We start from the raw sequence: 23,367 nt of genomic DNA, 5'->3' as shown, positions 1-23,367 counted from the left end.
CCTGTCACACCCCGTCATACTGAGAAATTGGAATCTAGCAGACACTGTCAACGCATCAAATTGTTCAACATGGCTCTCCGCTCCATGCCGTGGGCTTCCATGTCAATATTATCTCTATTTGGGGTTGGTGCAGCTTCAAGCCCCTGCACTGAAGGAACATTCTCATCTCTCAACTTGAGCAACATTGATATACTTTCGCTTAATGTAACCGCTGCGCGCAACTATGCCACCGGTGCTTCACTATCCAGTGGGACCACCTCAGCCCCCGTAGGCCAAATGCCGTCGACAGTGGACATCTGCATCGTGTCCTTGCAGTACACGCATCCTGGCCAGAACGACATTGTCAATACCTATATCGGACTCCCTCTCAATGACAGCAACTGGAACTCACGGTTTCTGATGGACGGGGGTGGTGGCTGGGTAGCTGGAGGGCTTGACGAAATCATCGCTCCTGTTGCTTCCGGATACTCATCCTCCTCGACCGATGGAGGGCATAATAGTACAGCCTCGACGGCAGACTGGGGCTTTGTGAGTGAAGGTAATACCAACTGGCCGGCGCTGTGGGATTTCTCCAGCGTGGCACTAGGCGAGGCAGCTGTACTGGGAAAGCTGGCTACGGAGATCTACTTTGGTTCGCCGCCCAAGTACTCGTACTGGAATGGATGTTCCACTGGTGGTCGACAGGGGCATATGATGGCCCAGAGATTCCCGACTTACTTTGATGGTATTGTAGGAGGCTCCCCGGCTATCAATTGGGACAAATTTCAGCTGGCTGAATTCTGGCCTGCTTTTCTGGCGCAACTTCTTGGTGTGTTGACTACCAATGCCTCAACTAGGGATCCGTGCTAATCAATACCTGACAGATACGCAGCCGCCTGCATGTCTCCTCGATGCATTTACGGATGCTGCCATTGACGCCTGTGACTTGCTGGACGGAGTGAAGGACGATATAATTTCTCTTCCGGGCCAATGCCATTTCGGAGCATCGTCGATTGTCGGTCAGACAGTAAATTGTAGCGATCCGGATGGACAAATTGCCATTACGGACAAAATGGCTGAGCTAGTCCAAGGCATGTGGGATGGCCCAAGATCACTTGAAGATCAGTTCGAGTGGTACGGGCTGGGTTATGATGCCGATCTAACAGCCCTCCTTACTACAACCTGCACGTCAGTCGATAACTGTACTGTGACACCTTTTAGTATCAGCGCCGACTGGGCCCGGATTTTCTTGGCCAGAAACTCATCCTTCAGTATCCAAGGCCTGACACGACAAGACTTTGACGATCTCTACCGCGAATCGGTTGACCAATATGCTTCGGTTATTGGAACGCGCAATCTGGACTTGACAGAATATAAACTTGCAGGAGGAAAGATGATCTCTTGGCACGGAATGCAGGACGAGTTGATCCCGACCAACGGTACGGTGGACTATTACAGTCGGGTGATGGAACTGGACCCCAGCGTCGCAGACTACTACCGTTTCTTTCTGGCACCTGGAGTGGAACATTGCGAGGGGGGTAATGGATTCGACCCCAATGATTATGTGTTCGAAACTCTCAGAGCGTGGGTTGAGAATTCAACGGTGCCTGACACCCTGGAAGCCACTGCCGTGGCGGTGGCTGGCTCGAACAGCAGCTCGACTCGAACGGCGTATCTTTGTCCTTATCCGAAGATCTTTACCTATGTTGGCGGGGATCCGAACGATGCGGCGTCGTTTAGCTGTGCTTGATATAGAATCACGCTTTTCTAGATTCTGAATATGACATCATCCTATTACAAACACCATCGCTATCCCATCATCACCACCCCGTATAATCATAGCCACCATAAGGATCTACCTCCGCCAATCAGCAGCAGTAAAATACAATCTGAGTCAGCTACAGGCACAATGCGGGGAAGACAGCACTAGACCCAAACCGGCAATTGCTGGCCCCAGGCCCGCGGGGTGAGAGTCTCTCCGCATTGGCAGCAAATCAATAGCCGACGAGCTGCCATTTCACCTCGCAGCCAAACCCGTCCTCCTCTCCTCTGTCGTGCTCTCATCCCATCCCTCCCCCATCAGGCCACACTCGCCGTCAATCTCATCCTCCTGTCCAGTAGGCTGGATGAATCTCCTTAGCCCGCCGATGTCCCTGTCCGTTTGTTGTCCTTTCCCCGCAGCGCTGAACGCTAAGGGCCCTTTGCCCCACAGCCTGCCATGAGAATCGGACGAGGATGTGAACGTTGTCGGGTTCGTCATATTCGATGCACCACTCGCGCGGGCGCCTCGGCTTGTAATGCCTGTACTCGTCTGGGACGTGTCTGTCGCTTGGATCCGCCGTTTCGTTTCAAAGCCGTCCGACATGTATACCAGAAGAGTAATGGCATAGCCTCTAAGTTTGAGTTAGCCTGGGATTCGCGCCAGACATGGGTTAATCTTCCCCAGTCATGTACGCTGGAATATACCCTGTTGGTTGTTTGTGAATCTCTTAGCATGCTGATTGGTTGTATAGTAAAGTTTGTGCAGGAATCGTCCGATGACTCGGACGAGGGCAACACCACCGATGCTCAACCTGATGTCCAAGAGAGCCATGATGATAATCAGGCTGCTTCTGATGAGGCTCAGAGAGATATCTCCGATCAAATATCCGTTTTTAATCATTTGCCCTTTCCTGAAGTCCTCTATTCCCAAGATGAGAATATCCGCCCTTCACATGTGGGCTCGAGTCCCCCTGTAGGGTCCCCTGTCTTCGAGGACCCCCCGATCGTTGCATCCTCTTCAGGCTTATCTCCTTCTCTTTTGAATATTGTCTCGCCCCTGGCGTCTGCGAGTACATGGACAAGCTCGGCGTCACCACTGAGCTCGGTGAGTCCCCGTCCGAGCAGCTCACCGCCGTTGAGTTCCCGTGAAGCCCATCTACTACGACTGTTCATTCAGAAGATCGCACCATGGGTAATGCCCCCTTTATATAATGTAAACTTATAGGTCTAATATTGTTATGCAGGCCGACATATGCGATCTTCGCTCCCATTTCAGCACTGAAGTCCCTCGTCGAGCCCTGCAAGTTCCGATGGTGCTGAAGGCCGTGCTTTGCCTTGCAGCCCGACACGATGCGATCATGTCCAATTCTAGTGACTGGGAGGCCTCCGAATATCACGGACAGTGTCTGGAGCTGCTCATTGCTGCTCTAGCCCTGCCGGAAGAAACATATGACGATAACCTCCTTATCACTGTGGTTACCCTCCGGATATATGAAGAGCTCGAGCGTGCAACCGATGAGAAGTGTCATTGGGTGGGTTCAAACAGACTACTCAATACGATGTCAAAGTCCGCCTCTTCTGGCGGTCTCGCCGAAGCAGTGAGCTGGCAATTCCTCCGCCAGGCCATCTATGCTTCATTGGTACAACATCAGCCGATGCAGCTGGACCTCGCCAACTACGAGCTCTCATCCGTGTTTCGGCGCCGCGACGACGCTTCATATGCCAACATTATTATCTTCTTGTGTGCGAAAATTATCCAATCCTGTTGGGGATCGCATTGCAGCTTTGTCGATGAGGGCGAGTGGCAGCATCTGTCCGAAAGCGTGGAACAGTGGCATCGTGCGCGGCCTATCAGCTGGCAGCCGTTACAGTACAAAGATTCAGATCTCGCAGAGAATCGACCGTTCCCTGAGTTGTGGATGATGTCTCCGCCAGCGGGTACGTACCAGCATCTGATGTGTAGCTATTGCTGACAATGTAGTCGTCGGTTTACAATACTACCATGCATCGTGTATCCTCCTTACTTCGTCCCATCGACACTGGAATGTATCGAGCGACTATGAACTGGCGCGGTTGAGACGAACCGAAGAGGTATGTTTTAGTCTGACTGTGATGTGCCATGCTAACTGGCCACAGAGAACCATAGCATCCCATCTCGTGCGGACGATAGGACTTTCCATGTCGAATGAGACTGTGGAGAACGCATACTTTATGGCGTGCCACTTATTACATCGATGTGAGTGTAATATTCGTCATTCGGGCCAAGTACTAATTCTAGTAACAGATGGCTACTGCCTCCGCCACCCCTCCGAGAAACAAGGGTCCTTGAAATTTCTCCGCCGGGTGGAAAAGGCGGTTGGGTGGCGCACCGACTGGATGATCCGGGAGCTTGAGGTTCAGTGGGGAGAGTTGGCGGAGATGGATCGATGGGATTGATGGTCCACATACACAGTATGGAGTTGGAGTATGGAGTATCAGGGTTGCCTAAGTATGGGGTCCAAACTGAATCGCATGGCTACAGAGTAGTTAAAAATATCCTGCAAATCATATACCAATACTTTACCTCACTGTCTCAATTATCCACTGCTATTATGCTATAAATAATTGGTTGAAAATCATCCGCCATCGCCAGGAGAGACGATCCGCCGGCAAGTCATTAATTGAGTTGCCTGCAGGGCCTTCCATAGTAACTTGGAATGTGTACCTACATGATTACCACAGATCCCTTCCCCTCATGCCATGACTAGATACTACCATCCCTAAGCTTCTCGGCACTTTATCAGATGCGGGTGTGACCCGTGTGTGTGTCTTGGCTACCATCCATCTCCGACGACCATCACAACCTGTTTCTACAATTATTCTACCACTCGTACAATGATAACCAATTCATAGATAACATGATAAAATCAATCATAAAATGAATCCATACAACCACCACATTTTATTTACCGACCTCCCACCCAGCTACTGAACCAAACGTTTGAAAATGGTAGTAATCGGACATCACTACCCAATCGGGCATCCCGAATCTCTTCTGCCTGAACAACAACAAACACAAAAGCGGGGATTTTCCGACCCGCCATCCACTTTCTCTCGCTTCCAATCAATCAACATGGGGCCCCCTCTAGGGTTTTTGCTTCAATTTCTCGTCACTGGAAATTCTGGTGCCTGAATGATTGTGATTGTGATGGATGATAACTATTTTTAGTAAGATAGTCAGTCAGTCAGTAAATCAGGGTTCAATGTGACAGTTATTGATTGGGTTGGATTGACACATTAATCAATCAGGGATGTGGTTGTAGTAGTCGTGGTTGTGGTTATGCGGTGTGCACTATGCACGGTGCCAATAACTATCTGAACTAACGGTATGATGAGTGTCACATCGAATGTTAATAATATGATATGATATGATAACTATGGTATGGTATGGCTGAGTTATGAGATGATGGTGGTGATCGGTCAGTCCACATTACTAGTAACTATGCTTTGTGCTTGATTTTTTCCTTGGTGTCGTTTGTGGGTCAGGATTAATGAACGGGGCAGTGTTGTTGTTGAGATTTGGAGACTCGGAGTTTTCTTGATTTTTTTTTTCTTCCTTGCTTGGTCGCCTTTTTTTTCTTTCTTTCCTTGGGATGGTTGCGCATCATGGAATTGCTTTTTACTGCCTTGATTACATGAAATCATGATCAATGCCTTGTCGTGTAACTTATCATTACCTGAGGAATGAATGCAGTACTACTATCCCTCACACAACAGCTGAAACAACAACCACCTATCGATCCATCTAGCTAGCTAATTAACTGATCATCCGAGATCCTACTACGTACTTGCATCGGAGATACCACTACCACCACTACATAATTAGTCCCTCCTCCCCAAAACAACACTAGTGATTAAGATATCTATCTGCCTACACTCCTCACCTCACCTCACCTCCAACCACCTAGAATAGTCGGAGACTAAACCAAAACCAAAACTAATAATATCCCATTCCATTCCCCCCCTGACTCTTAAACAAAATCTAAATACACACACTATTAAGTAAGAACCATAACATCTCACCCATCTATACTAGTCAGTTAGTTAGCTAGTTAGCTATCTCCACAGACTCTGTCTCAAATAGTGCCGACCCGTGCGTGTGGTGTGCCGTCCGTTCCAGTCTGCATGGTCTCTCTGCATGCATGGCTACACTACCACCAACTTTACCACATAGCACTAATTAAGTACTGCTGCTGCTGCTGTCCACGGTATTACTTATTCCGCACCTATCCCCGTCTTTTCGGTAGTAGCCTAGTCTACTACTAAGTTATTCTTCCTTTTTCTTTCAACCTCACCCCCCACACAGCCTCTCACCTTCGAGTTACTACTACTGCCTACTGCTCACACTCGTGTTTATGCGTCCATGTGTCGAATGATGTATTGATACCCTATCCAACATACTACTAACCTACCCACTTTACGAGTTTATGGTTGTTACTGCTAGTTAAAGTTCTGAAGTTACGAGGATATACCTGGTTTCCATTGTACTTTCTTCTTTCTTTTTCTTGACGGTTTGGTGCACTGGTGGTGTGTATAGCACCCCAACGGTGCTGCGTTCAGATGATATGATACCCACTCAAAGCCACCTCAATTCCTATACGCGCTATTCGCTCCTCGTCCTGGGATTACTCCTGCATGCACATGTACCGCTCGTAGCGGGTGATGATAACTCTAATTGTGAGTTGTATCTCTAACCCTTCTTTTCATGGAAGCCCCAGGCAACTAACGAGTGGATGATGATGTGGTGATGCATAGGCTCCTCCACCTCAACAATATCCTCCCAATCTGATGCCGACTCGCTCTCCTCCTGCGATACCCTCTCCGGCACCCTGACTATCTCCACTTCTGCGACAGGCAGTATCTCGCTCTCCAATGTCGAGACCATTAACGGTGGGATTACCATCCAGGATGTATCGGGGTTAACGTCTTTCTCGGCTTCGGATTTACAGAAAGTGAACGGGAAGATCTATATTTCTGGGAATGATGACTTGACAAATTTGTCATTTCCGGATTTGGAAAAGGTTCCGGGGGAGATTGATATAGAAGGGAATAGCAAGTTAAGGGATATTGTATTCCCGGATTTGAAGAATGTCGATGGGGCCTTGATTTTGGAGGGGAGTTTTAATGAGTGGGTCTCCCAATTCCTTTTCTTCGTGGGGAGGATATTCATTTAACGGTTGGGACAGGATCAAATTTGAGGACCTCGATAAGGTCAAAGGACAAACAACTATTCACTCCCATGGCGGATCATTTCGATGCTCGAGTCTCAATTCTCTTCGTGATGGTGATGATGACGATGACGATGATAACAATACTCGCCGTCGCCGCGACAATAACAACGACAATAACAACGGCGCCTTTCAAGGCGCGTACACCTGCACCGACAGTTCCAGCAGCGGACTCAGTGCGGGCGCCAAAGCCGGTATTGCCATTGCTGTGATTGTACTCGTCCTTCTCATCCTTGTTGGTGTGTGGATGATGTATCGGAAACAGCGAAAACGGCGCAGAAGACGGAATGATGATCAAAGCCAGATGATGTATACGCCTGTTGGGGTCGGTCTTCGTGGTGGCGGTGGTAGTAGTAATCGAGACGAAGAATCTTCAGCTGGTGATGAGAAGCCTGTCACTGGAGTGCCGAATCCTGCCGTTCTGAGGCAGAATAGTGACTCGGTCAATGCGCTTAGTGCCATCCCCCGGAAACCGATTTCGCCGCCACCGCCATCGAACGAGATGAATAGGGAATCTATGGTGTCCATGTCGACGTCTCCGCCCCTCCCTGCTGCGTTGGTCCCAGGAGATCGCTCGTCTGCGTCGCCGCCGAATGATGCGGATGGACGATCGTTGTTCCTGCATCCGATCCCCCGGAGGCGACCGTCGGAGACAGATGTGCCGTTGCTGGATAGTGGTGACGTGCATGAGGCGCCCGGAAGTCCAGTACAACGGCCGACATTTGAGCTAGATGCAGGGCCCGTGCGAGGAATGCATCAACAACCTATTCATCATGAGTAGCATGCGCTGCAGTCTATGATTTGCATGTCCAATGTATATACCTGAGCGCGTCAATAGTTTCAAAAAGATTCACGAAGATAAGAATATCTAACTGTACATTAGATCACGAATCATAACAAAGAAAACCAAACCAAATGCAACCTGATATCCCCAATCATGATAGTATACATCATGCATTAACAATCATCCATTAGATTATGACTTCTTCGCTCGCACTGCCTGCAGTGTCTCACCCGACGCCAATGGTCCACACCATCCGTACGTGTCGCACCGGCATTGCTCGTACCGGGGGCAACTATACCCGTTAGCATTTTCTCCCCACCGAGTGGGAGGTAAACTTACTATATCACATCCATCCCGAAAATGATATGCCAGATCTTCTCATACACCCATCCCACGCCGAAACTATCCGTCAGCTCCGTCTCATCTGCCCACTTCAGCATACGCTCGTAGTCCTCACGTGGCCGTTCCAGGATCCGTTCGCGGCTGACGGCGAACTGTCCGCAGCACACGTTTCCGATGTGTTCGGGCACCTTCTCAGCCGGTACGCCCAATATCGTCTCGTACACTTCCGGGAAAAACGCGCGGATGTCGTCCTTCTCGATATCGATCTGTGTCGGGCTCCAGGGGTGCACGCTCGTGGGACATCCCGGATCGTGCTCGCACCGAAGGTTCACATAACCCTGCGCGTCGACGGCCTCAAGTCGGAGGTTTTTCAGCGCGGGGCTGGTATGGGGACCGAAGAGGTCATTATGCCATTGGTCGAGGTTCGAGTGGATGAAGATGGTATACTTCGGAAGTTGGTGGTAGAAGTCGACGACGAAGGAAAGGTATGCGGCAGCTTCGCGACCACGGATGGTGCGTGGAACAAGAAGGTGGGGGGCAGGGGGCTGATCGGTCGTGTAGATAAAGGGAATTGAACCGCTAGGGAAGGTTTATGTCAGTATATTATCGCCTAATGGCTAGATGGGTCGTACTGGTCTTTGCAGTAGTTGAGGAGCCAGGTGAGGTCCTCTTTCACGGTCGCAGCTAATACCAAGCCAATGTCATTCGTCGCATTGCTGTAGGTACCGGTGAGTTGGGCCAGTTGGGACGTCACGATGTCGTGGTCGTTGTTGGGGGTTTCTTGGTGAGCTGATGAGACAAAATCGGGTCAGCATGATGTCGGTGATGATGCACACGGACCACGTGAGCTGCAGAGAGAAGTATAGATACCTGGTTGGGGTTCATAGGGCCGTGTACCGTAAAGATACCAAGATACCATGGAGGTGACAAGGAGAGCAAGACATCCCAGGCCGGCAGTGCGGCGGGCAGGCCAACGAAATAGCCGCCTCTTGGACATTGGGGATGGGCCTCACGGAGAGGGGGAGGCGACGGGACGGAGGAGCAATATAAACCGGGAAGCAAGAGGGGAGAGGGAGGCGCAAAAAAAAGGGGGGGAGGAATGGAAACAAGGAGGCAGTCACAGATCAAGACATGAGACGAAAATTAAGTCGCGTCATCAGCCATGTTGCGCGCAGCTAAACGAGAGAAGAAATGGAAGAAGTTGAAGGTGAAGTGAAGTTGAGAGTGAGAGTGAGAGTCAGCCTCAAGCGACGGGAAAAGAAAGGGTAACTCTCAGGGAAAGGAAAATGGATGGCCAGCCAGCCGAAAAGCCAAAAAGGGCCCCCTCGGGTGGGTCCAGGCCGGACGCCATGGCCTCACACAATACGCAGTAAGGGGCAGCTGGCGACGCCTCTAGCCTTATCCGGGCTAGTCTGGCCCTTCTCCGGCCATTTAATCGTCAGGATCTGAAGTCGAGTGTAACCTCGGTGGAGTCGCGATGTTCCTGGTGGTGGAGGTCTCCCCACCCCCATTGGTCGCCTGTCCCCGGCCCAAGAACCGCTAGTGACGGATCCATCCTTAGTGCCATCCAGCCATGCCCCGTTCGGAGCTAGGCCACGTTACTTGCAGATAACACCTGGAGTGTGAAATCTGGAGGTGGAACAAAACCCGAGAACGGTCGCGGAGAGAGGGGCAGGAAAAAGGATTGAGTCGCGTGCAATAACGGACGGTGAGGGAAACAAGATCCATAGGTAGGTGCTTACTCGTTATACAGCTGCCGGTTTGATTTGGAGTCAGCTGTTCTGCCTGTTTCGTTGCAGGGCCAAGAAGCCACTCGTCACGGAGTACGTCACCCTATAAGGCCTACGACCAAAATGATGCTTGACGGGTCATTTCCGCCGTCTCGGGCCCATCCGGACGCATGCAGATGTCGGTATATCGCAGCATATGCCACGCTGCTGTCGGACGGCATCTGGTGGATCGCATCGTTGATGACCGGCGAATATATACATTTCGTGCAGCCGCCCTGAGCCACCGCTGCTTATATCCCCCGGCTTTATGCAGTACGCGCGTCTGTCGATGGGTGATCTTCAAATCGAATTAGGTTCAGGGGAAGTGTGCTTCCTGAGTCCTGACAGCTTTACATATTAAGCGGTTGATGATCAGGGGGCTTCATTTTCATACTTCATTGTATCGGATGCCAGCCAGCATCGATCTAGTAATTTCCATTTCATAAATGCACGAAGATGTGCTAGCTTCTTTAACCTATTTATATGAAGCGCCACTGCCACCAGTACTAGATAACGGTTGCCATTTTGCAAGAGATTCAATATAAGCTACTTACCCACATGCCCCTAAATAGAAACATGAGTAAGCCACATGGTGGTACAACATGACAGGTGTGGACCATCCAGCAATAATGTACGTATAATGACTGTTATTGCTCCCGCTGAATGGAAGGTGGGCCAGTTCCAGCCGTGCTCGAGCGTGGACGGAGATATGGAGAAGTGATCTACCATACCCGGAACGTAATGGCCTACTACTACGCTGGCTGGGTAAGTACCTATTCTTTCCACCAAGCTAACGGTTTTGATGACCCATCCATTTCAAACAGCACTCCTTTCAATACCGAACAGGCTGTCCAGCAATGTATCGATGCTGGAGTGATTGCTGATAAGATTGTCTGCGTTATGCCCTTGTACGGGCGATCTTTCATCGGTACTGATGGACTGGGAAAGCCGTTCACCGGTGTCGGGAACGGATCCTGGGAAGCAGGGGTCCGGGACTACAAGGATCTGCCGCACCATGGTGTCAAAGAATATGTGCTCGACCGTGCAATTGCAAGCTATAGCTATGATCTGACCGTGAGGATGTTGACTAGCTATACCCCGCGATCCATGGGGCAAAAGGTTCACTATATCGCTTCAAGGGGCTTGGGCGGGGTGATGTGATGGGAGAGTAGCGGCGACAAATCTGGCAACAGCAGCCTTATAGCTACAGTACGGGTTCACCCTAGCCCCAGACGAGCCAATGTGTTGATGATACCCTAACCTGATCAAACATCCTCTCTTTTCCTCAAAACAACCATTTTGGTTGAATCAGGATAAATGAAAAACCGATCAATCTCACTCTTTGGTCTTCCCTCTCCCTTATCCATCAACTTAACATCAAACTCCGTCACCATCAAGCCCAGCAATAACTTCAACACGATGGCGGCAAACCACCGCCCCGGACAAGCCTGCAGGCCGTAACCAAAATGCAGCGAGGACTCATTCACAGTAACGTATTGATTGTTTGTGCTGGGCTTCCCTGTTCTTTCAAATTCGGCTTGTTGGAGGTTGTGGAAGCGTAGGCCGTCGAATGTCTCGGGAGAGGAGAAGTGCGACTCGTCGAGGCCGATATGGTAGGATGGGGCGGCAATGTGGGACCCTTTGGGGATGTGCGTACCGTCTGCGAGGTCTATGTTTTCAAGGGTTTTGCGTTCGAAGGATACTATTGATAGGTTAGAAGGTAGATTGGAGGGAGGGTTGAAGATGTACCCAAAGCGAGGGGAGTGATGCGTTGAGACTCTTTCAAGAAACTATCCAATTTGGACATCTTCCCAAATGCTTCCTTTGTCAGGCGCTTCTCTTCACAACTGTCACAAACAGACTCAAACTCTTCTCTGATGATAGGTATATACTCTGGTCTCGCCGCCAGATCAAACAACGCCTGCGTAGCTGCAAAAGCAACCGTGTACGTAGTAGGAACCGTCGCCAAAATCTGAATCATACTCTGATGTTCATCCGTCCTATCATTCTCAGTAGAATCATCCCAAACCCACTGTAACATCGTGTTCGGTTTATTGGATTCACTAATCTTCGCCTTCCGTCTCTTCTCAAACTCCGGCGCCAGAATCTCGCTCATTCTCGCTTTCATTGTATTTACACGTCGCAGTTGTGGCAGTGTATATTGAACCAGAGGACGGAGACATCTGGGCCATTGCGTGATTGCTGAAATTGATGCGAAAAAGTTAATCGGATACTGTGTGTATAGATCGAGCCATTCTGCGTTCCGGCTGATTTCGGGGCCAACATTTACTCGCCCTGAAACGGAGCCGATGATGCGAAGCAGTTTTTCGAATGCTAGGATCGATTGCCATTTGGGTGAAGGGGGGAGTTCGCGGGTCATGGCGCGGTGCATCTCTTCGATTACGTCAGGGAGTATGGTAGCTGTATGACAGTTAGTATAATTCAATTTAATAGTAATGAATCGATCTACCAAGATTGTTATTCAGATTCACCTGGGTACACTTCATAAACGACGAAGAGCACATTGCATTGGTATACTTCGACTGGTATTGCTATATACAGTTATAGCAGTGTTTCATAGAGGGCAAGAACAATACCAAGATTAAACTCACATCATGCACATGACTGGGAAGATCAACCCGCTTATCCAGCCTAAGCAACGGAAGTAATTTATTTGGCAAGATGTACAGAGGATAGTCGGATGTCTGCATTTTCCAGATCGATGTATCTTTGAACTACGACGAGTGAGCAGCGTAAAGAACACAACTTCAGTGGCGTGTAGAAAACCTTTTTATAACCATTTTGTAGAATTTCCTTCTCTCCCGGCCCACTTGAAAGACGTCTTTTCAATAAAGCGAGAAGGGCAATGGCACAAGATAGAACTGGCAGGTATATGGTGAACGTCCAGTTACCTTGGCCTAACACCCCAACAAGAGTAGGTGAAAGCATGGGGGGTAAATTGGAAATGATAGTAGGAAAATAAGAAACCTGGTAGATCAATTTCCTGAGACTGTTGGATAGATTAATGGACCTTTCTCCGAGCTCAACAGGATCTTTATATGCTCAAGAAATATATTCAGACATCTTTCCAAGTCCTCAAATCACTTCTCATCTGATGCTAAGCACCAGATATCCGAAGTTTAATGAGGCATTTCTCTCATTGGGTAACTGCGAACTGCATGAGCTGAAATCTCTTAGACAAGGTCACTTTGATCAATCAGACTGCGATAATAAGCGCTCATATCTTGGATACCCCCACCTCTACCTACAGATTTACGAAATAGAAACACTAGCTTACAGTCACAGTCTATCTTCTAAACAAAGTATTTGTAATATACACAATTCTTACCAATAAGGGCATGGGATTATTTGGGTTGGTACTCCCATGTTCATCACATACATTTGGCGTCTATTGTGGCTTTTGTGGATCTGCAGTGGAGGTATGTAGGAGTGATTCTGTGACCGGGATCTGTTTCACCATATTGTTTTATCATTGGCTTATTTAGCAGGTTAGACAAGCGGTGAAAGCTGATCACATAATGAATCACAGCCCTAATGGAGATCCAACTATAAAGCTTTATGATTCGCGGTGAGAATAACCGCGCCTATTTTAGTCTAACCTAATTGGTGTAGTTTGAAGCACAGATTGATACGTATCAACTGCGCAAATCCTGGTAATTGGGCAAGGCCAGATATGGATTCTTTCAGCAGAGTAGTGGCTCAGCTGAAGACTCTATTCAATGTGACAAGTCAATCCTTTTTAACCAATCAGACCATGGCACTTTCTCGCGCATAGCCTAAGTATATGTTGGCAGTAGCTAGATCCATGTAGGGCTCGTGTCGAAGTCCAAGGTTTTGTGCGGGGGGTGAAGATTTAATTTAACATTACAAACTCTGTAAGAATATCAATAGCGATAAGAGTAAATGGAGAGGAGTGTAGTTTGGTCAATTGAACTTTTCTACTCCGAATAAATGTCTCATCCTGTCCCAGCTCTATCTCCATCAATCTCAATTCAACCAATTCAACTCAATATCCCTCCTATAACTCAGTCGGAAAACACACGATGCATTCGAAAATGAGCGTAACCTGGACCGACATCAACGCCTTCGACGTCCCCGAACACTTCAGTCGTTACCCCGCCGGCATTGCCAATAACGCCGTGGAAGTCGAGACGGCCATCAACAAAGTCATCGATGCATCTTGTTCTTCTGGCTCAAAGGAGTGGAAGAAAGCTAAGATCCGCCATTCGAACCCTGATAACAATCCTTTTGCTATTTGCCACTGTACTGCCTTTCCAGATCGGTTGATAATGCTTTCGTGTATCATTGAGCTGGCGTGGATAAATGATGGTGTGTACTGTGCTTTCTAGGTGGATTGCAACAAACTAACCGGTGAAGATGTTACCGAGGAACTGGAGCATAAAGCAGTAATTATTTCTAGTCCCCGTTTAGGTAGGTTTGGTTAATAAAGTATTTTACAGGCAATGGCCAAACACGACATCCTCATCGAAGCAATGAGTTTCGAAACCCTCGTCAAAGCTGATATCGGTTACTTCAATTCCCGCGAAATGCTCTTCGGACTGCTCGTCCAGAAAGCCTGTGGCGTAGATCCAGCATCCGCACCGGCCGTTGTCAAAGTCCTCACTAACTACCTCCGAACCTTCGATGCCAGCGATGAGGATTTCACGACCATGGATAAGTATAATCCGTACCGGGTGGCTAATTGTGGATACTGGTTAGACTACCCTCCTCTACACTCTAACCTTCGTACCTTGTCTAACAAAGGTGTCCACCTAGGATATCATCCTTCTTCATCCGGTGGGGAATGGATCTAACCCTAACCGATGCTGAGTACGCCCAAATCGCCTCCTTCGATTTCTCTATGGGGATCATCCTCGGCCTCACAAACGATTACTACTCCTGGGCCGTTGAAAAGGACCAAGTAACGGACCGGATGAGGAATGCTGTCCGCGTGCTTATGAATGAGTACAATGTTCCTGATACTATTGCAAAGTCTCTACTTAGGGGATTGATAGTGGATGAGGAGGAAAAGGCGGCGAGGTTGAAGAGAGAGATTTTAGATGATGGACCGAGTGCTGCGGTGATGCAGTATATTGATGCGATTGAGTTGTATGTTGGGGGGAGTTGTTACTGGCATGCTACTGCTCCGAGATATAGAGTCTAGGTTTATCAACGTAGGACTTGAATGAATATGAATATGAATACGAAGAGGACTATGTATATCATAAGATTTTAGCCGAGGTATGACTGAGGGATACTCGGTAGACAGATTTAAAATTCCTAGACCAACCAACTTCAGTTTCATTTTTATCAACTCATTAATCCATCAACATAAATCAAAATGGAACTTTTTAGACACAAGTATAGGAACTAACATATCAACCTCTAGTGGAGTAACAACCTTCAACGGCATAACCACTAGCCTTCTCTCCCGCCCTCAATGCCAACGCCCTTGACACCCAAGCACCCCAAAGACTCTAAAAGCCTCGACTTCGAAAACGACCTTACCCAGAATATTTGTAGTCTATCTGGCTTCCATGGGACATTCTACACAGAGCTGATTTCCACACCCTTACTAAAATTGATATTAACCAACCACCATAAAGTCTATAGCAAGTTAACAGACGGTATATAGGCCCTAGAGACCTGTCTCTACTCTACTTCAAGTTAATTGCTAGGCGGTTAATCTATCAGGCGGTGAAACTATCGAATGGCTACTCAAACAGTGTTGCGGATGCGTGGTTCATGATACTTACAGCCAAGAAGCTGATCATTTAAGACAGACTAAGACGAGCGGGCAAGTATATTATCTAATCCAGTAAATGATATAATATCAATAGTCTTCAGCAAGTGTCCGATTCAGAGTCGCGGCTTTGCTCTATCATAAACAGAGATAAATGGGGTAACAAGCACCGTCGCTATAATCCCGAGAATATTGAAGGGATTGTTGGTGTGGCTATTCTGGAGAGGCTCCCTAATATAAAAAGCTCTAAGATGCGGATGACCTATGTCATGCTCAAGTGGACTAATATCAAGAAAAACAAACACTTACGCTGAGGTGGCACCAATTAGATCACACGAACAGATCTCATCGAATTAACCAATGAGGAACTGGCTATGTTAAAAATCACGGAGGCCTGAGAGAAACAGGAGGCATGTTATAACAACTGGGAGCAAGGGCTATTTATAGGAACTCCAAGCCGTTCGCCACGCCGTGTTTATTAGACATTTTGCAAAGAGCAAAGCAGGCGGAAGAGTCGGAAATATACCGTGGGGGTGCGGCAAGTCACCCAGCTAATAATATGTAAAGATATATTTCAAAAGCTCCTACCATGAAATTTCGAAGAGAAGTGCTTGATTATATTCTCTTCTTCGTGCCACCGCTGTCCCGAGTGGGCATACTGTCTAGTCTCAGCATGGAGCCATGGGAATCAGACAGACAGCAGTCTCTACTTTGGTCTAAGGTTTTCAAGAATGACAGATGGCTTGAAGAGGTGACAGACGCTCACACCAGACTAGTATTGATCGGCTCATAATTTCAAGTTACTGAGGGGTGGAATAGAGTTTCTACCTCTCTGCACGAGTGGCCCACACTGACAGCCTTACTGGCACGACTGGTACAATGACTGGATAGTGAACGCAATAGGGCAGCTCGAAGGAATGATTTTTCTTTTTTTTTTTATCTCTTTTTCCCCCTTTTATGGCTGTTTGGCGGGGATTTTGAAAGAATGGCTGAAGCTGGTCGCTACGCCAGGGAAGGGTTATCACTCTTCAAAGAAGGAACTTACCAACCCTCGAGACGCCCGGTCTTTATTTTGTTCAAGGTCAAAGGCTTGCTAGTTCACCGGCTTACCAACAGCTTGTAGAGGTATATCCCGGAGTCTTGTATTGGTCTTGGGGGTTTATAGGTTGGCTAATTCGGCCGATGAGGATGGTGCGCTTGGTGTGGTCTGTGACAATGTTGATCCTGTCTTTTGTTTAATTTACCTTTAATAATATTTTAGTGAAAGTGTGTCAAGAGAAATATTGGTTGTTTGTTCAGAGATGCGACTATGGCAGCAGTGATGTGGCATTGAATCTACCCAGGCTGTCCGTATCCCCTTCCAGCAGCTGTGATCAGCATCCAGCTTGAGACATAAGCCGTGGATAGAATTTCCCATTCAACCGAACTGGAAGCCAGAAGCGCGGTACGTCTCAGAAATTAGCCGGGGGAGGTCGGCGAGGAAGCCGAGCGGTTGATTGGACTCCTGAACGAGGTAATTGTCCGTGCGGGAAGCGGGTTGATGCGGATGATTTGGGGGGTGACTTGGGGGTAATTTGGGGAAGTTTAACCCCGCTAAAATGCAGATGATGGAGGAGAAAATACGTAAGCGAGATGTTCCAGATTCCAAACCGACCGTAAACCATGGCACTTCTCAAACGAGATGTGAATTGATGGAAATTGAAACCCCAAAGCCCTTCGATCATGTACCTGGCAAACGATGTTAGTAATGGCAGATGAGTAAGGCATAATCCAGGTAGTGATTGGTGGAAAAATATCCGCAGGGGCTCCCAAAGAGGCAACGTGTTTTGGCGGGGAGGAGAATTCGGAGGAATGTCTGCCGCCTGACATCATCATCTTCTGCTCGCGGTCTTGCACTGTCTGCTGAAGGAGGACACGACTCCATTCAGTATCTGGAAGCAATATGGCCATGGGCAATACCAAGCACCTTCAATTCTCGGGAAATAGATGATGTGCCTGTCCATTGTTTCTCGGGTCGTGGTCGGAATTAACCGACAGACCGAGAAAGTATCTTAGAAGAATGAATGGAATGGGAATGGGAACATCCCACGCACGCCCCACCGAGGGGTCCCAGTTACTGCTGGCGGGGTAAAACTGACCCCTCGTAAAGCATCAACAGCCACTCATCGTCGCGGCACCTCCTCCATCGACTTCGACGATGGACTAGAGGCATGGATGTGACCCCCACCGGAGGACCTCGGCCGTCTGGAAGCGCTCCCTATTTCTGTCGCGCTCGCCCTCCTCTTCTCCCTTCAGTCTTTCCCTTCTCTCCTTCCATCTCTCCTCCTATCTCCCTGTTCCTCCTGAACCACATCCTCTTACACAATGTCTCTCGGAAAGAAGGTTACTCTCAACTCCGGTGCTCAGATCCCGTATGTATTTTCCGCCTACGCTTGCGCGATTGCCAATTGCTGACCCCCAATTAGCCAGCTGGGATTTGGTACCTGGCAGTCTGCCCCCGGTCAGGTCGGTGATGCCGTCTACGAGGCCTTGAAGGCCGGCTACCGCCACTTGGTAAGTCGCGCATGTCCTGGATTATTTAGTCAGTCAGCAACCAGTCACTAACACGATCTAGGATCTGGCTACTATGTAGGTCCCATTTCACACATCGACTCGATCACACAAGCTAATCCAAGCAGCTACCAGAACCAGCGCGAGGTTGCTGAGGGCATCAAGAGAGCCTACAAGGACGTCCCTGGCCTCAAGCGTGAGGACATCTTCATCGTAAGCATATTCCATACATACTACGCCTCAAGAGTATACTAACCCGAGCAGACCTCCAAGCTGTGGAACTCCCAGCACGACCCCGCCGTTGTTGAGAAGGCTCTGGATGAGTGCCTTGCTGAGCTCGAGCTCGACTACCTCGATGTGCGTACCTTGTCAGCTGACATCCACCAACAATCCCTAACATCTTCCAGCTCTACCTCGTCCACTGGCCCGTTTCCTTCACCACCGGCTCCGAGTTGTTCCCCCTCGTCAAGGACAGCTCCGTTGAGGGCGGTGATGTCGTGATCAACGACGACATCTCCATCGTCGACACCTGGAAGGCCATGACCCAGCTCCCCAAGAGCAAGGCCCGCACCGTCGGTGTCTCCAACCACATGATCCCTCACGTAAGTCGCTTCATATACCACTGAATTGACACATGGCTAATCCCCCACAGCTCGAGGCCATCATCAACGCCACCGGCGTTGTCCCCGCCGTTAACCAGATCGAGCGCCACCCCGTTCTCCAGAGCAACGAGCTCATCGAATACTGCCAGAAGAAGGGCATCCACGTGACCGCCTACTCTGTAAGACCCCTACCTCTACTCCCTTCATTAACATCGATACTAACATAATAAACAGGCCTTCGGCAACAACGGCTTCGGCGTCCCCCTCCTCGTCACCCGCCCCGAAGTCAAGGAAGTCGCTGAGTCCGCCTCCAAGCGCCTCGGCACCACCGTCACCCCTGCCCAGGTCATCCTGGCCTGGTCCCAGGTCGGCGGCCACAGTGTCATCCCCAAGTCGGTGACGCCGTCCCGCATCCATGAGAACTTCAAGGAGGTGGAGCTCACTCCCGAGGAAATCGCCAAGGTGTCCGAGCTGGGCAAGGACCGCAGACGCTACAACACTCCTTACGTTGCTAACACGCCTCGCTGGGATATCGACATCTTCGGTGAGGAGGAGGAGAAGCCTGCTGGTCATAAGGTGATTGTTTAAGTGCTGGTCGCTGGTTACACTCTCGCTTGTATGATGATGATGATTATGTGATGGGATATATATATGTGTAGGAGATAGATAAATGTGAAAATAGATTTGGTCTCCAGTACTATTTGCTGCAGGGTATTCAAGTAGTGCTTGGGTGGGGAGAGGGAAGGTAGAGGAAAGAGGAGAGGTGTATGAACATAGTAGGTTGTGAATGAGGGTAACGCTTATAGGAATAGCCAGTACTATATAACCTGGACAGGTAAGTTGGGATACCGTCCATTTAGTTGGCAATCATACGCCATTATTACGGTGTGTTTTCAGATACGAGTCAAGTCACGAATCAACCAGACCGACTGCTTCACTTTTATGTCCATAACTCTGCTAAAATACGCTAGCCAACAAACAACTCCAAGATTTGCACGCCTCAGTTTCTAAATCATGGAAATGATCAACGTCTATAGAATCACTCATACAAAATTAATCATCCACCCGCTAGCTATAAACAAGCAAAATTCTCATAATAGAACTTTCAGAAAAGCGCTAGATGACTTTTGATATAATGCGTCCAACATGACATCAACCAAGATATGATCGAACAGAGCATTTGGGCATTCCCGCGACTCTCAGATCACTATACCCCAAGCATCCCGAGTTGTGGTGTTTAATATGTAGTGAGTAGTCTATACCTTTTATTGAACTAGGACTGATCAAAGCCTTTCTGTACTATGAACTGTAAAGTTTAGATCATAATGTAGTTGCTTAATAGTATATCAATATTTTAGCATTTGCATCACACGCCTCTATAGTAGTAGTACAATGTTATATATCTGACTAGGCTATAAACTAGTAATATGAATGTGTGGTAGATTACCGGATTAAATAGGATCATCTTCATTACACCTTCCCACATCTTGTCTCAGCCATCAATCATCACCCACAAATATATCCATCAAATCCTCAAACCGCGGCGTCCCCAACCCCGTCACCGGATCCCACCCCCCAGCAACCGGGAACCCATCAGTCCCACACCCGGGATTCGACCCAACAGTCACATCCCTAAACGCCTCAGGATGTTCATACAGCACCGGGTTCACAAACCCCACCGTGGACTTCCCCTTCGCCAGCCTCTCCTCGTTAATGCGCGTCAACATGGCCGCGAACGCCGGCGCCGCGGCAGACGTACCACCCACCAGTGTCGCTTCGCCCTGGTTGTAGATGATGATATTGTCTGCGATAGCTGAAACATCGGGGTATCCTCGTCCGATGCGGTTGTATACCCCATCTGTGTTGGAGAAGTCTGTGTAGTTTACTCCGGAGTAGTAAGGGTAGGTGAGGTCGTCGCTGGTAGTGGAGAAATAGGTCTCCACGGAGTGGTTCTGGTAGGATGGTCGGGCGTAGATATTGCTGAAGCCGCCGCCGGAGGGGAAGCGGGTGACTGCTATTTCCTGGTCCTTGGCTGCGTCTGCGCCTAGGGGGAGGTATGTGCCTCCTACTGCGGTGAGATAGGGACATGTGGCTGGGAAATCTGGGACGAAGACGTTGTCTGCATCGCCAAAGCAGGTGCCCGTGCTGGAGGCGACGCCGGAGTCGCCCGATGCGACGACCACGCTGATGCCCTGAAGGCCGAGTTTCATGAACTCGTGGCATTGGCGGCGTTGGTAGGCGATGGGGAGGTCGGCTTCGGGGCTGCCGTAGGAGATGGAGATTACGTTTGTGGGGGTGTAGACGCCGCATTGCTTGGGGGAGGAGTAGCCGCCTGGGGAGGGATCTGGGTATTGAGGGTCTAGAGAGGAGGTTTCGTTGCAATAGGAGCCGTCGATGGCGTAGAGGAAGTTGTTGAGGAGTCCTTTGAAGTTGTAGTTGTCTTCGTAGTTGGGGTCGTCGGTTTGGTAGAGGATGGTGTTCTGGGGCCAGATGATTGGGTAGGCGATTTGGAAGTCCAGGTCGGATTCGGGGCCGGCGTTGGTGACGTCTGTTGGGGCGGTGGCGCCGTCGATGGAGTCGAGGGTTGGATGGGTTCCCTGTGGGATGTCGCTTGGTGGTGTTAGTTGTGTCTAAGGGAGGGTGGAGAGTAATCGAACCTGGCAAAGTTGGCGAAGAAAAGGTTGAGGTCATCTTGGCTGTAGATGTCTCCTAGGTCCTCGAAGATGCCGAGCTCGTTGCCCTTTGTGGCTGTTGTTCCTTTGGTGATGTTGTACATGGCTAGACGGTTAGCGTGAAATCTTGAATTGGGATGGATGAACGTACCTCGAATGCAGTCTGGGGTTACCGCCAGATCGCAGTGTGCTAGCGGGTCGTCGAAAATCTTCGTGATATTGATTGGTAGTGGTGCTAAGATTGGGGGCAGACTGCCAAGAGAGCGCTTCTCTGCATCTCTCTTTTTGGAGGGCGTGCCGCGCACTTCCAGCATCTTTACTCCTGGTGTTATGTAGTCGATGTGCGATTGGATGGTTTCGGGCACATGGTACCTAACTGGTTAGCGGTGTCATGGCATGTAGAAAATGGACTCACTCGTGGCATGTCACATGGGAACTTCCCGTGTCGGCATGGGTGTAGATGTAGTATTCCGTCTGCAGAAGCTGCTCAACCTCGCTTGCATGGGCATCGAACTGTAGCCACTGCTTGTTGTATGATTGCGAGATGCGGCTTGGAGCAATTCCGGCGGATTCAATCCAGGTTCGGACGGTCTCGACGGCCTCATTCGACGGGGCAAATAGGTCGTGCACCTCCTCGCTGGAGAGATGCTTTCCGTAGCGAGACGATTGTGGATGAGACCTGGACAATCAGCTTGGTTCTGGTGAGGAGTCGGAACACATACACCTCCATCAATAAATCATGGCCACGATCCAGGTTGGACTGAGTAAGCCCTATCCGCATAGGCAGTAGGGCACCTTTGTCCAGCCGGCTTTCTTCTACCCAGACACTGGGCAATGCATCGCGCCGCTCATGAACAACATAGTTATGGGGTGTTGGGCTGGCAAACGCTGCCGTAACACTGAGTAGGAAAAGTGAGACATGCATGTTGATCGCAGCGACAGAGCAAGCGTGGCATGCAAGCCATCATCAGGAACGGTGGGAAACGTCGGAATATATGCTAGTTGACAAGAACGCTGCTGATCCCATTGACTAGCATCACTTCACTCTCCATACGCTGGCGTTTGCACTTCCATACCCAGCGGAAGGGAACCTGCCTATGTAGGCTAAATATGATCACCAAACCCTGATAAGAGGCGTGACATCCATCGCCAATCAGGAAAGCGTCTAGCGTAGATCACACTGGGTCAACCCGACCAAGACCCGCGTCCGAGCAAAACACCAGCTATTGAGCTATTGCTGATAGCCAAAGGCTGTCCAGGGCGCCTGGAAACAAAACACAAGCATCAGTTCAACCTACCTAACGACAAGCATATTGTTCAACGGTGAACCCCTCCCCGACATCGACCATAACAAGCCACCCAACCCAAACTACCAAATTGTTATGACCAGCCCTGCAAAACAGAAGCATAGTGGGAAACCAAATAGCGCAAGAAAATAACCCCCTGATCAGCACGAAGATGATAGACAGCGTAAAGAGTATAAGTAGTGGGTGTGTGGGTAATTCAATCCACTAGTGGTGGCTCCACGACGGACGATCAGCACCAGACACCAAAGCTTGTCTTCGGAGTCGGACAATCCACGCGGAATACTGAGTTGGTCTGCATCAGCACCCAGAGGAGTGATAATTTGTTTCCTGTCATTACAGGGTATGTTGGATCGTGCCTTGCTGGATTTTGGGTCGTTGTGCGATGAGATTGTTGAAGGATTGGCCTTGTTAGTAAGCCCAACTTGGTTTATCGTGATGAGGGGTTTATCGAAGCAGACCTTGAACAAGCCATAGTTTCGGTCCTCTTATCTCCACTGGTGGGTCTTGTCGCCATTGCTCAAGAACCATAGCGTCAATAGATCCTCTCCACCGGGCGGAGCAGAGGATAGG

The 23,367-nt window shown here is 49.3% G+C and overlaps 12 protein-coding genes across 12 annotated transcripts; 7 read left to right on the top strand and 5 right to left on the bottom strand.

Moving 5' to 3' along the window:
- Nucleotides 1–69: 69 nt before the first annotated feature.
- On the top strand, nt 70–1,729 carry An11g01220 (uncharacterized protein; the record flags this gene model as incomplete). The annotated part of the gene is made up of 2 exons (XM_001394092.1): nt 70–808; nt 864–1,729. The coding sequence occupies 2 exons, from the start codon at nt 70–72 to the stop codon at nt 1,727–1,729; spliced, it is 1,605 nt and encodes a 534-aa protein (XP_001394129.1).
- A 144-nt stretch (nt 1,730–1,873) lies between these two features.
- On the bottom strand, nt 1,874–2,239 carry An11g01210 (uncharacterized protein; the record flags this gene model as incomplete). The annotated part of the gene is made up of 2 exons (XM_059750050.1): nt 1,874–1,955; nt 2,001–2,239. The coding sequence occupies 2 exons, from the start codon at nt 2,237–2,239 to the stop codon at nt 1,874–1,876; spliced, it is 321 nt and encodes a 106-aa protein (XP_059604253.1).
- Nucleotides 2,240–2,427: 188 nt separating this feature from the next.
- On the top strand, nt 2,428–4,176 carry An11g01200 (uncharacterized protein; the record flags this gene model as incomplete). Its single annotated transcript, XM_059750049.1, has 7 exons — nt 2,428–2,455; nt 2,493–2,845; nt 2,985–3,272; nt 3,309–3,678; nt 3,722–3,831; nt 3,877–3,976; nt 4,025–4,176. 7 exons carry the CDS (start codon nt 2,428–2,430, stop codon nt 4,174–4,176), a joined length of 1,401 nt encoding a protein of 466 aa, XP_059604252.1.
- Nucleotides 4,177–6,344: 2,168 nt separating this feature from the next.
- On the top strand, nt 6,345–7,788 carry An11g01190 (uncharacterized protein; the record flags this gene model as incomplete). The annotated part of the gene is made up of 3 exons (XM_001394089.1): nt 6,345–6,456; nt 6,535–6,907; nt 6,966–7,788. The coding sequence occupies 3 exons, from the start codon at nt 6,345–6,347 to the stop codon at nt 7,786–7,788; spliced, it is 1,308 nt and encodes a 435-aa protein (XP_001394126.1).
- A 195-nt stretch (nt 7,789–7,983) lies between these two features.
- On the bottom strand, nt 7,984–9,130 carry An11g01180 (uncharacterized protein; the record flags this gene model as incomplete). The annotated part of the gene is made up of 4 exons (XM_059750048.1): nt 7,984–8,067; nt 8,139–8,678; nt 8,825–8,922; nt 9,004–9,130. The coding sequence occupies 4 exons, from the start codon at nt 9,128–9,130 to the stop codon at nt 7,984–7,986; spliced, it is 849 nt and encodes a 282-aa protein (XP_059604251.1).
- A 146-nt stretch (nt 9,131–9,276) lies between these two features.
- An11g01170 (uncharacterized protein) lies at nt 9,277–10,084 on the bottom strand (the record flags this gene model as incomplete). Its single annotated transcript, XM_059750047.1, has 3 exons — nt 9,277–9,375; nt 9,495–9,651; nt 9,966–10,084. The coding sequence occupies 3 exons, from the start codon at nt 10,082–10,084 to the stop codon at nt 9,277–9,279; spliced, it is 375 nt and encodes a 124-aa protein (XP_059604250.1).
- A 481-nt stretch (nt 10,085–10,565) lies between these two features.
- On the top strand, nt 10,566–11,063 carry An11g01160 (uncharacterized protein; the record flags this gene model as incomplete). The annotated part of the gene is made up of 1 exon (XM_059750046.1): nt 10,566–11,063. One exon carries the CDS (start codon nt 10,566–10,568, stop codon nt 11,061–11,063), a length of 498 nt encoding a protein of 165 aa, XP_059604249.1.
- Nucleotides 11,064–11,167: 104 nt separating this feature from the next.
- An11g01150 (uncharacterized protein) lies at nt 11,168–12,851 on the bottom strand (the record flags this gene model as incomplete). Its single annotated transcript, XM_001394085.3, has 5 exons — nt 11,168–11,604; nt 11,652–12,323; nt 12,373–12,454; nt 12,515–12,637; nt 12,690–12,851. 5 exons carry the CDS (start codon nt 12,849–12,851, stop codon nt 11,168–11,170), a joined length of 1,476 nt encoding a protein of 491 aa, XP_001394122.3.
- Nucleotides 12,852–14,386: 1,535 nt separating this feature from the next.
- An11g01140 (uncharacterized protein) lies at nt 14,387–16,557 on the top strand (the record flags this gene model as incomplete). The annotated part of the gene is made up of 7 exons (XM_059750045.1): nt 14,387–14,637; nt 14,688–15,032; nt 15,548–15,664; nt 15,764–15,943; nt 16,114–16,227; nt 16,339–16,417; nt 16,486–16,557. 7 exons carry the CDS (start codon nt 14,387–14,389, stop codon nt 16,555–16,557), a joined length of 1,158 nt encoding a protein of 385 aa, XP_059604248.1.
- Nucleotides 16,558–16,651: 94 nt separating this feature from the next.
- On the top strand, nt 16,652–17,696 carry An11g01130 (hypothetical protein; the record flags this gene model as incomplete). The annotated part of the gene is made up of 5 exons (XM_059750044.1): nt 16,652–16,785; nt 16,832–16,892; nt 16,966–17,016; nt 17,122–17,235; nt 17,469–17,696. The coding sequence occupies 5 exons, from the start codon at nt 16,652–16,654 to the stop codon at nt 17,694–17,696; spliced, it is 588 nt and encodes a 195-aa protein (XP_059604247.1).
- Nucleotides 17,697–18,030: 334 nt separating this feature from the next.
- On the top strand, nt 18,031–19,829 carry An11g01120 (uncharacterized protein; the record flags this gene model as incomplete). Its single annotated transcript, XM_059750043.1, has 11 exons — nt 18,031–18,077; nt 18,132–18,219; nt 18,281–18,294; nt 18,345–18,429; nt 18,481–18,573; nt 18,624–18,818; nt 18,869–18,997; nt 19,053–19,394; nt 19,501–19,563; nt 19,654–19,703; nt 19,790–19,829. 11 exons carry the CDS (start codon nt 18,031–18,033, stop codon nt 19,827–19,829), a joined length of 1,146 nt encoding a protein of 381 aa, XP_059604246.1.
- Nucleotides 19,830–20,317: 488 nt separating this feature from the next.
- Nucleotides 20,318–22,415, bottom strand: An11g01110 (uncharacterized protein; the record flags this gene model as incomplete). Its single annotated transcript, XM_001394081.1, has 5 exons — nt 20,318–21,428; nt 21,476–21,596; nt 21,642–21,862; nt 21,906–22,169; nt 22,213–22,415. The coding sequence occupies 5 exons, from the start codon at nt 22,413–22,415 to the stop codon at nt 20,318–20,320; spliced, it is 1,920 nt and encodes a 639-aa protein (XP_001394118.1).
- Between the last annotated feature and the right edge of the window lie 952 nt (nt 22,416–23,367).

The sequence above is a fragment of the Aspergillus niger genome, assembly GCF_000002855.4.
Source record: "Aspergillus niger supercontig An11".
NCBI classification, from domain to species: domain Eukaryota; kingdom Fungi; phylum Ascomycota; class Eurotiomycetes; order Eurotiales; family Aspergillaceae; genus Aspergillus; species Aspergillus niger.
The sequence above is the reverse complement of the archived record's forward strand: the minus strand, read 5'-3'. Positions and strand labels throughout refer to the sequence as shown.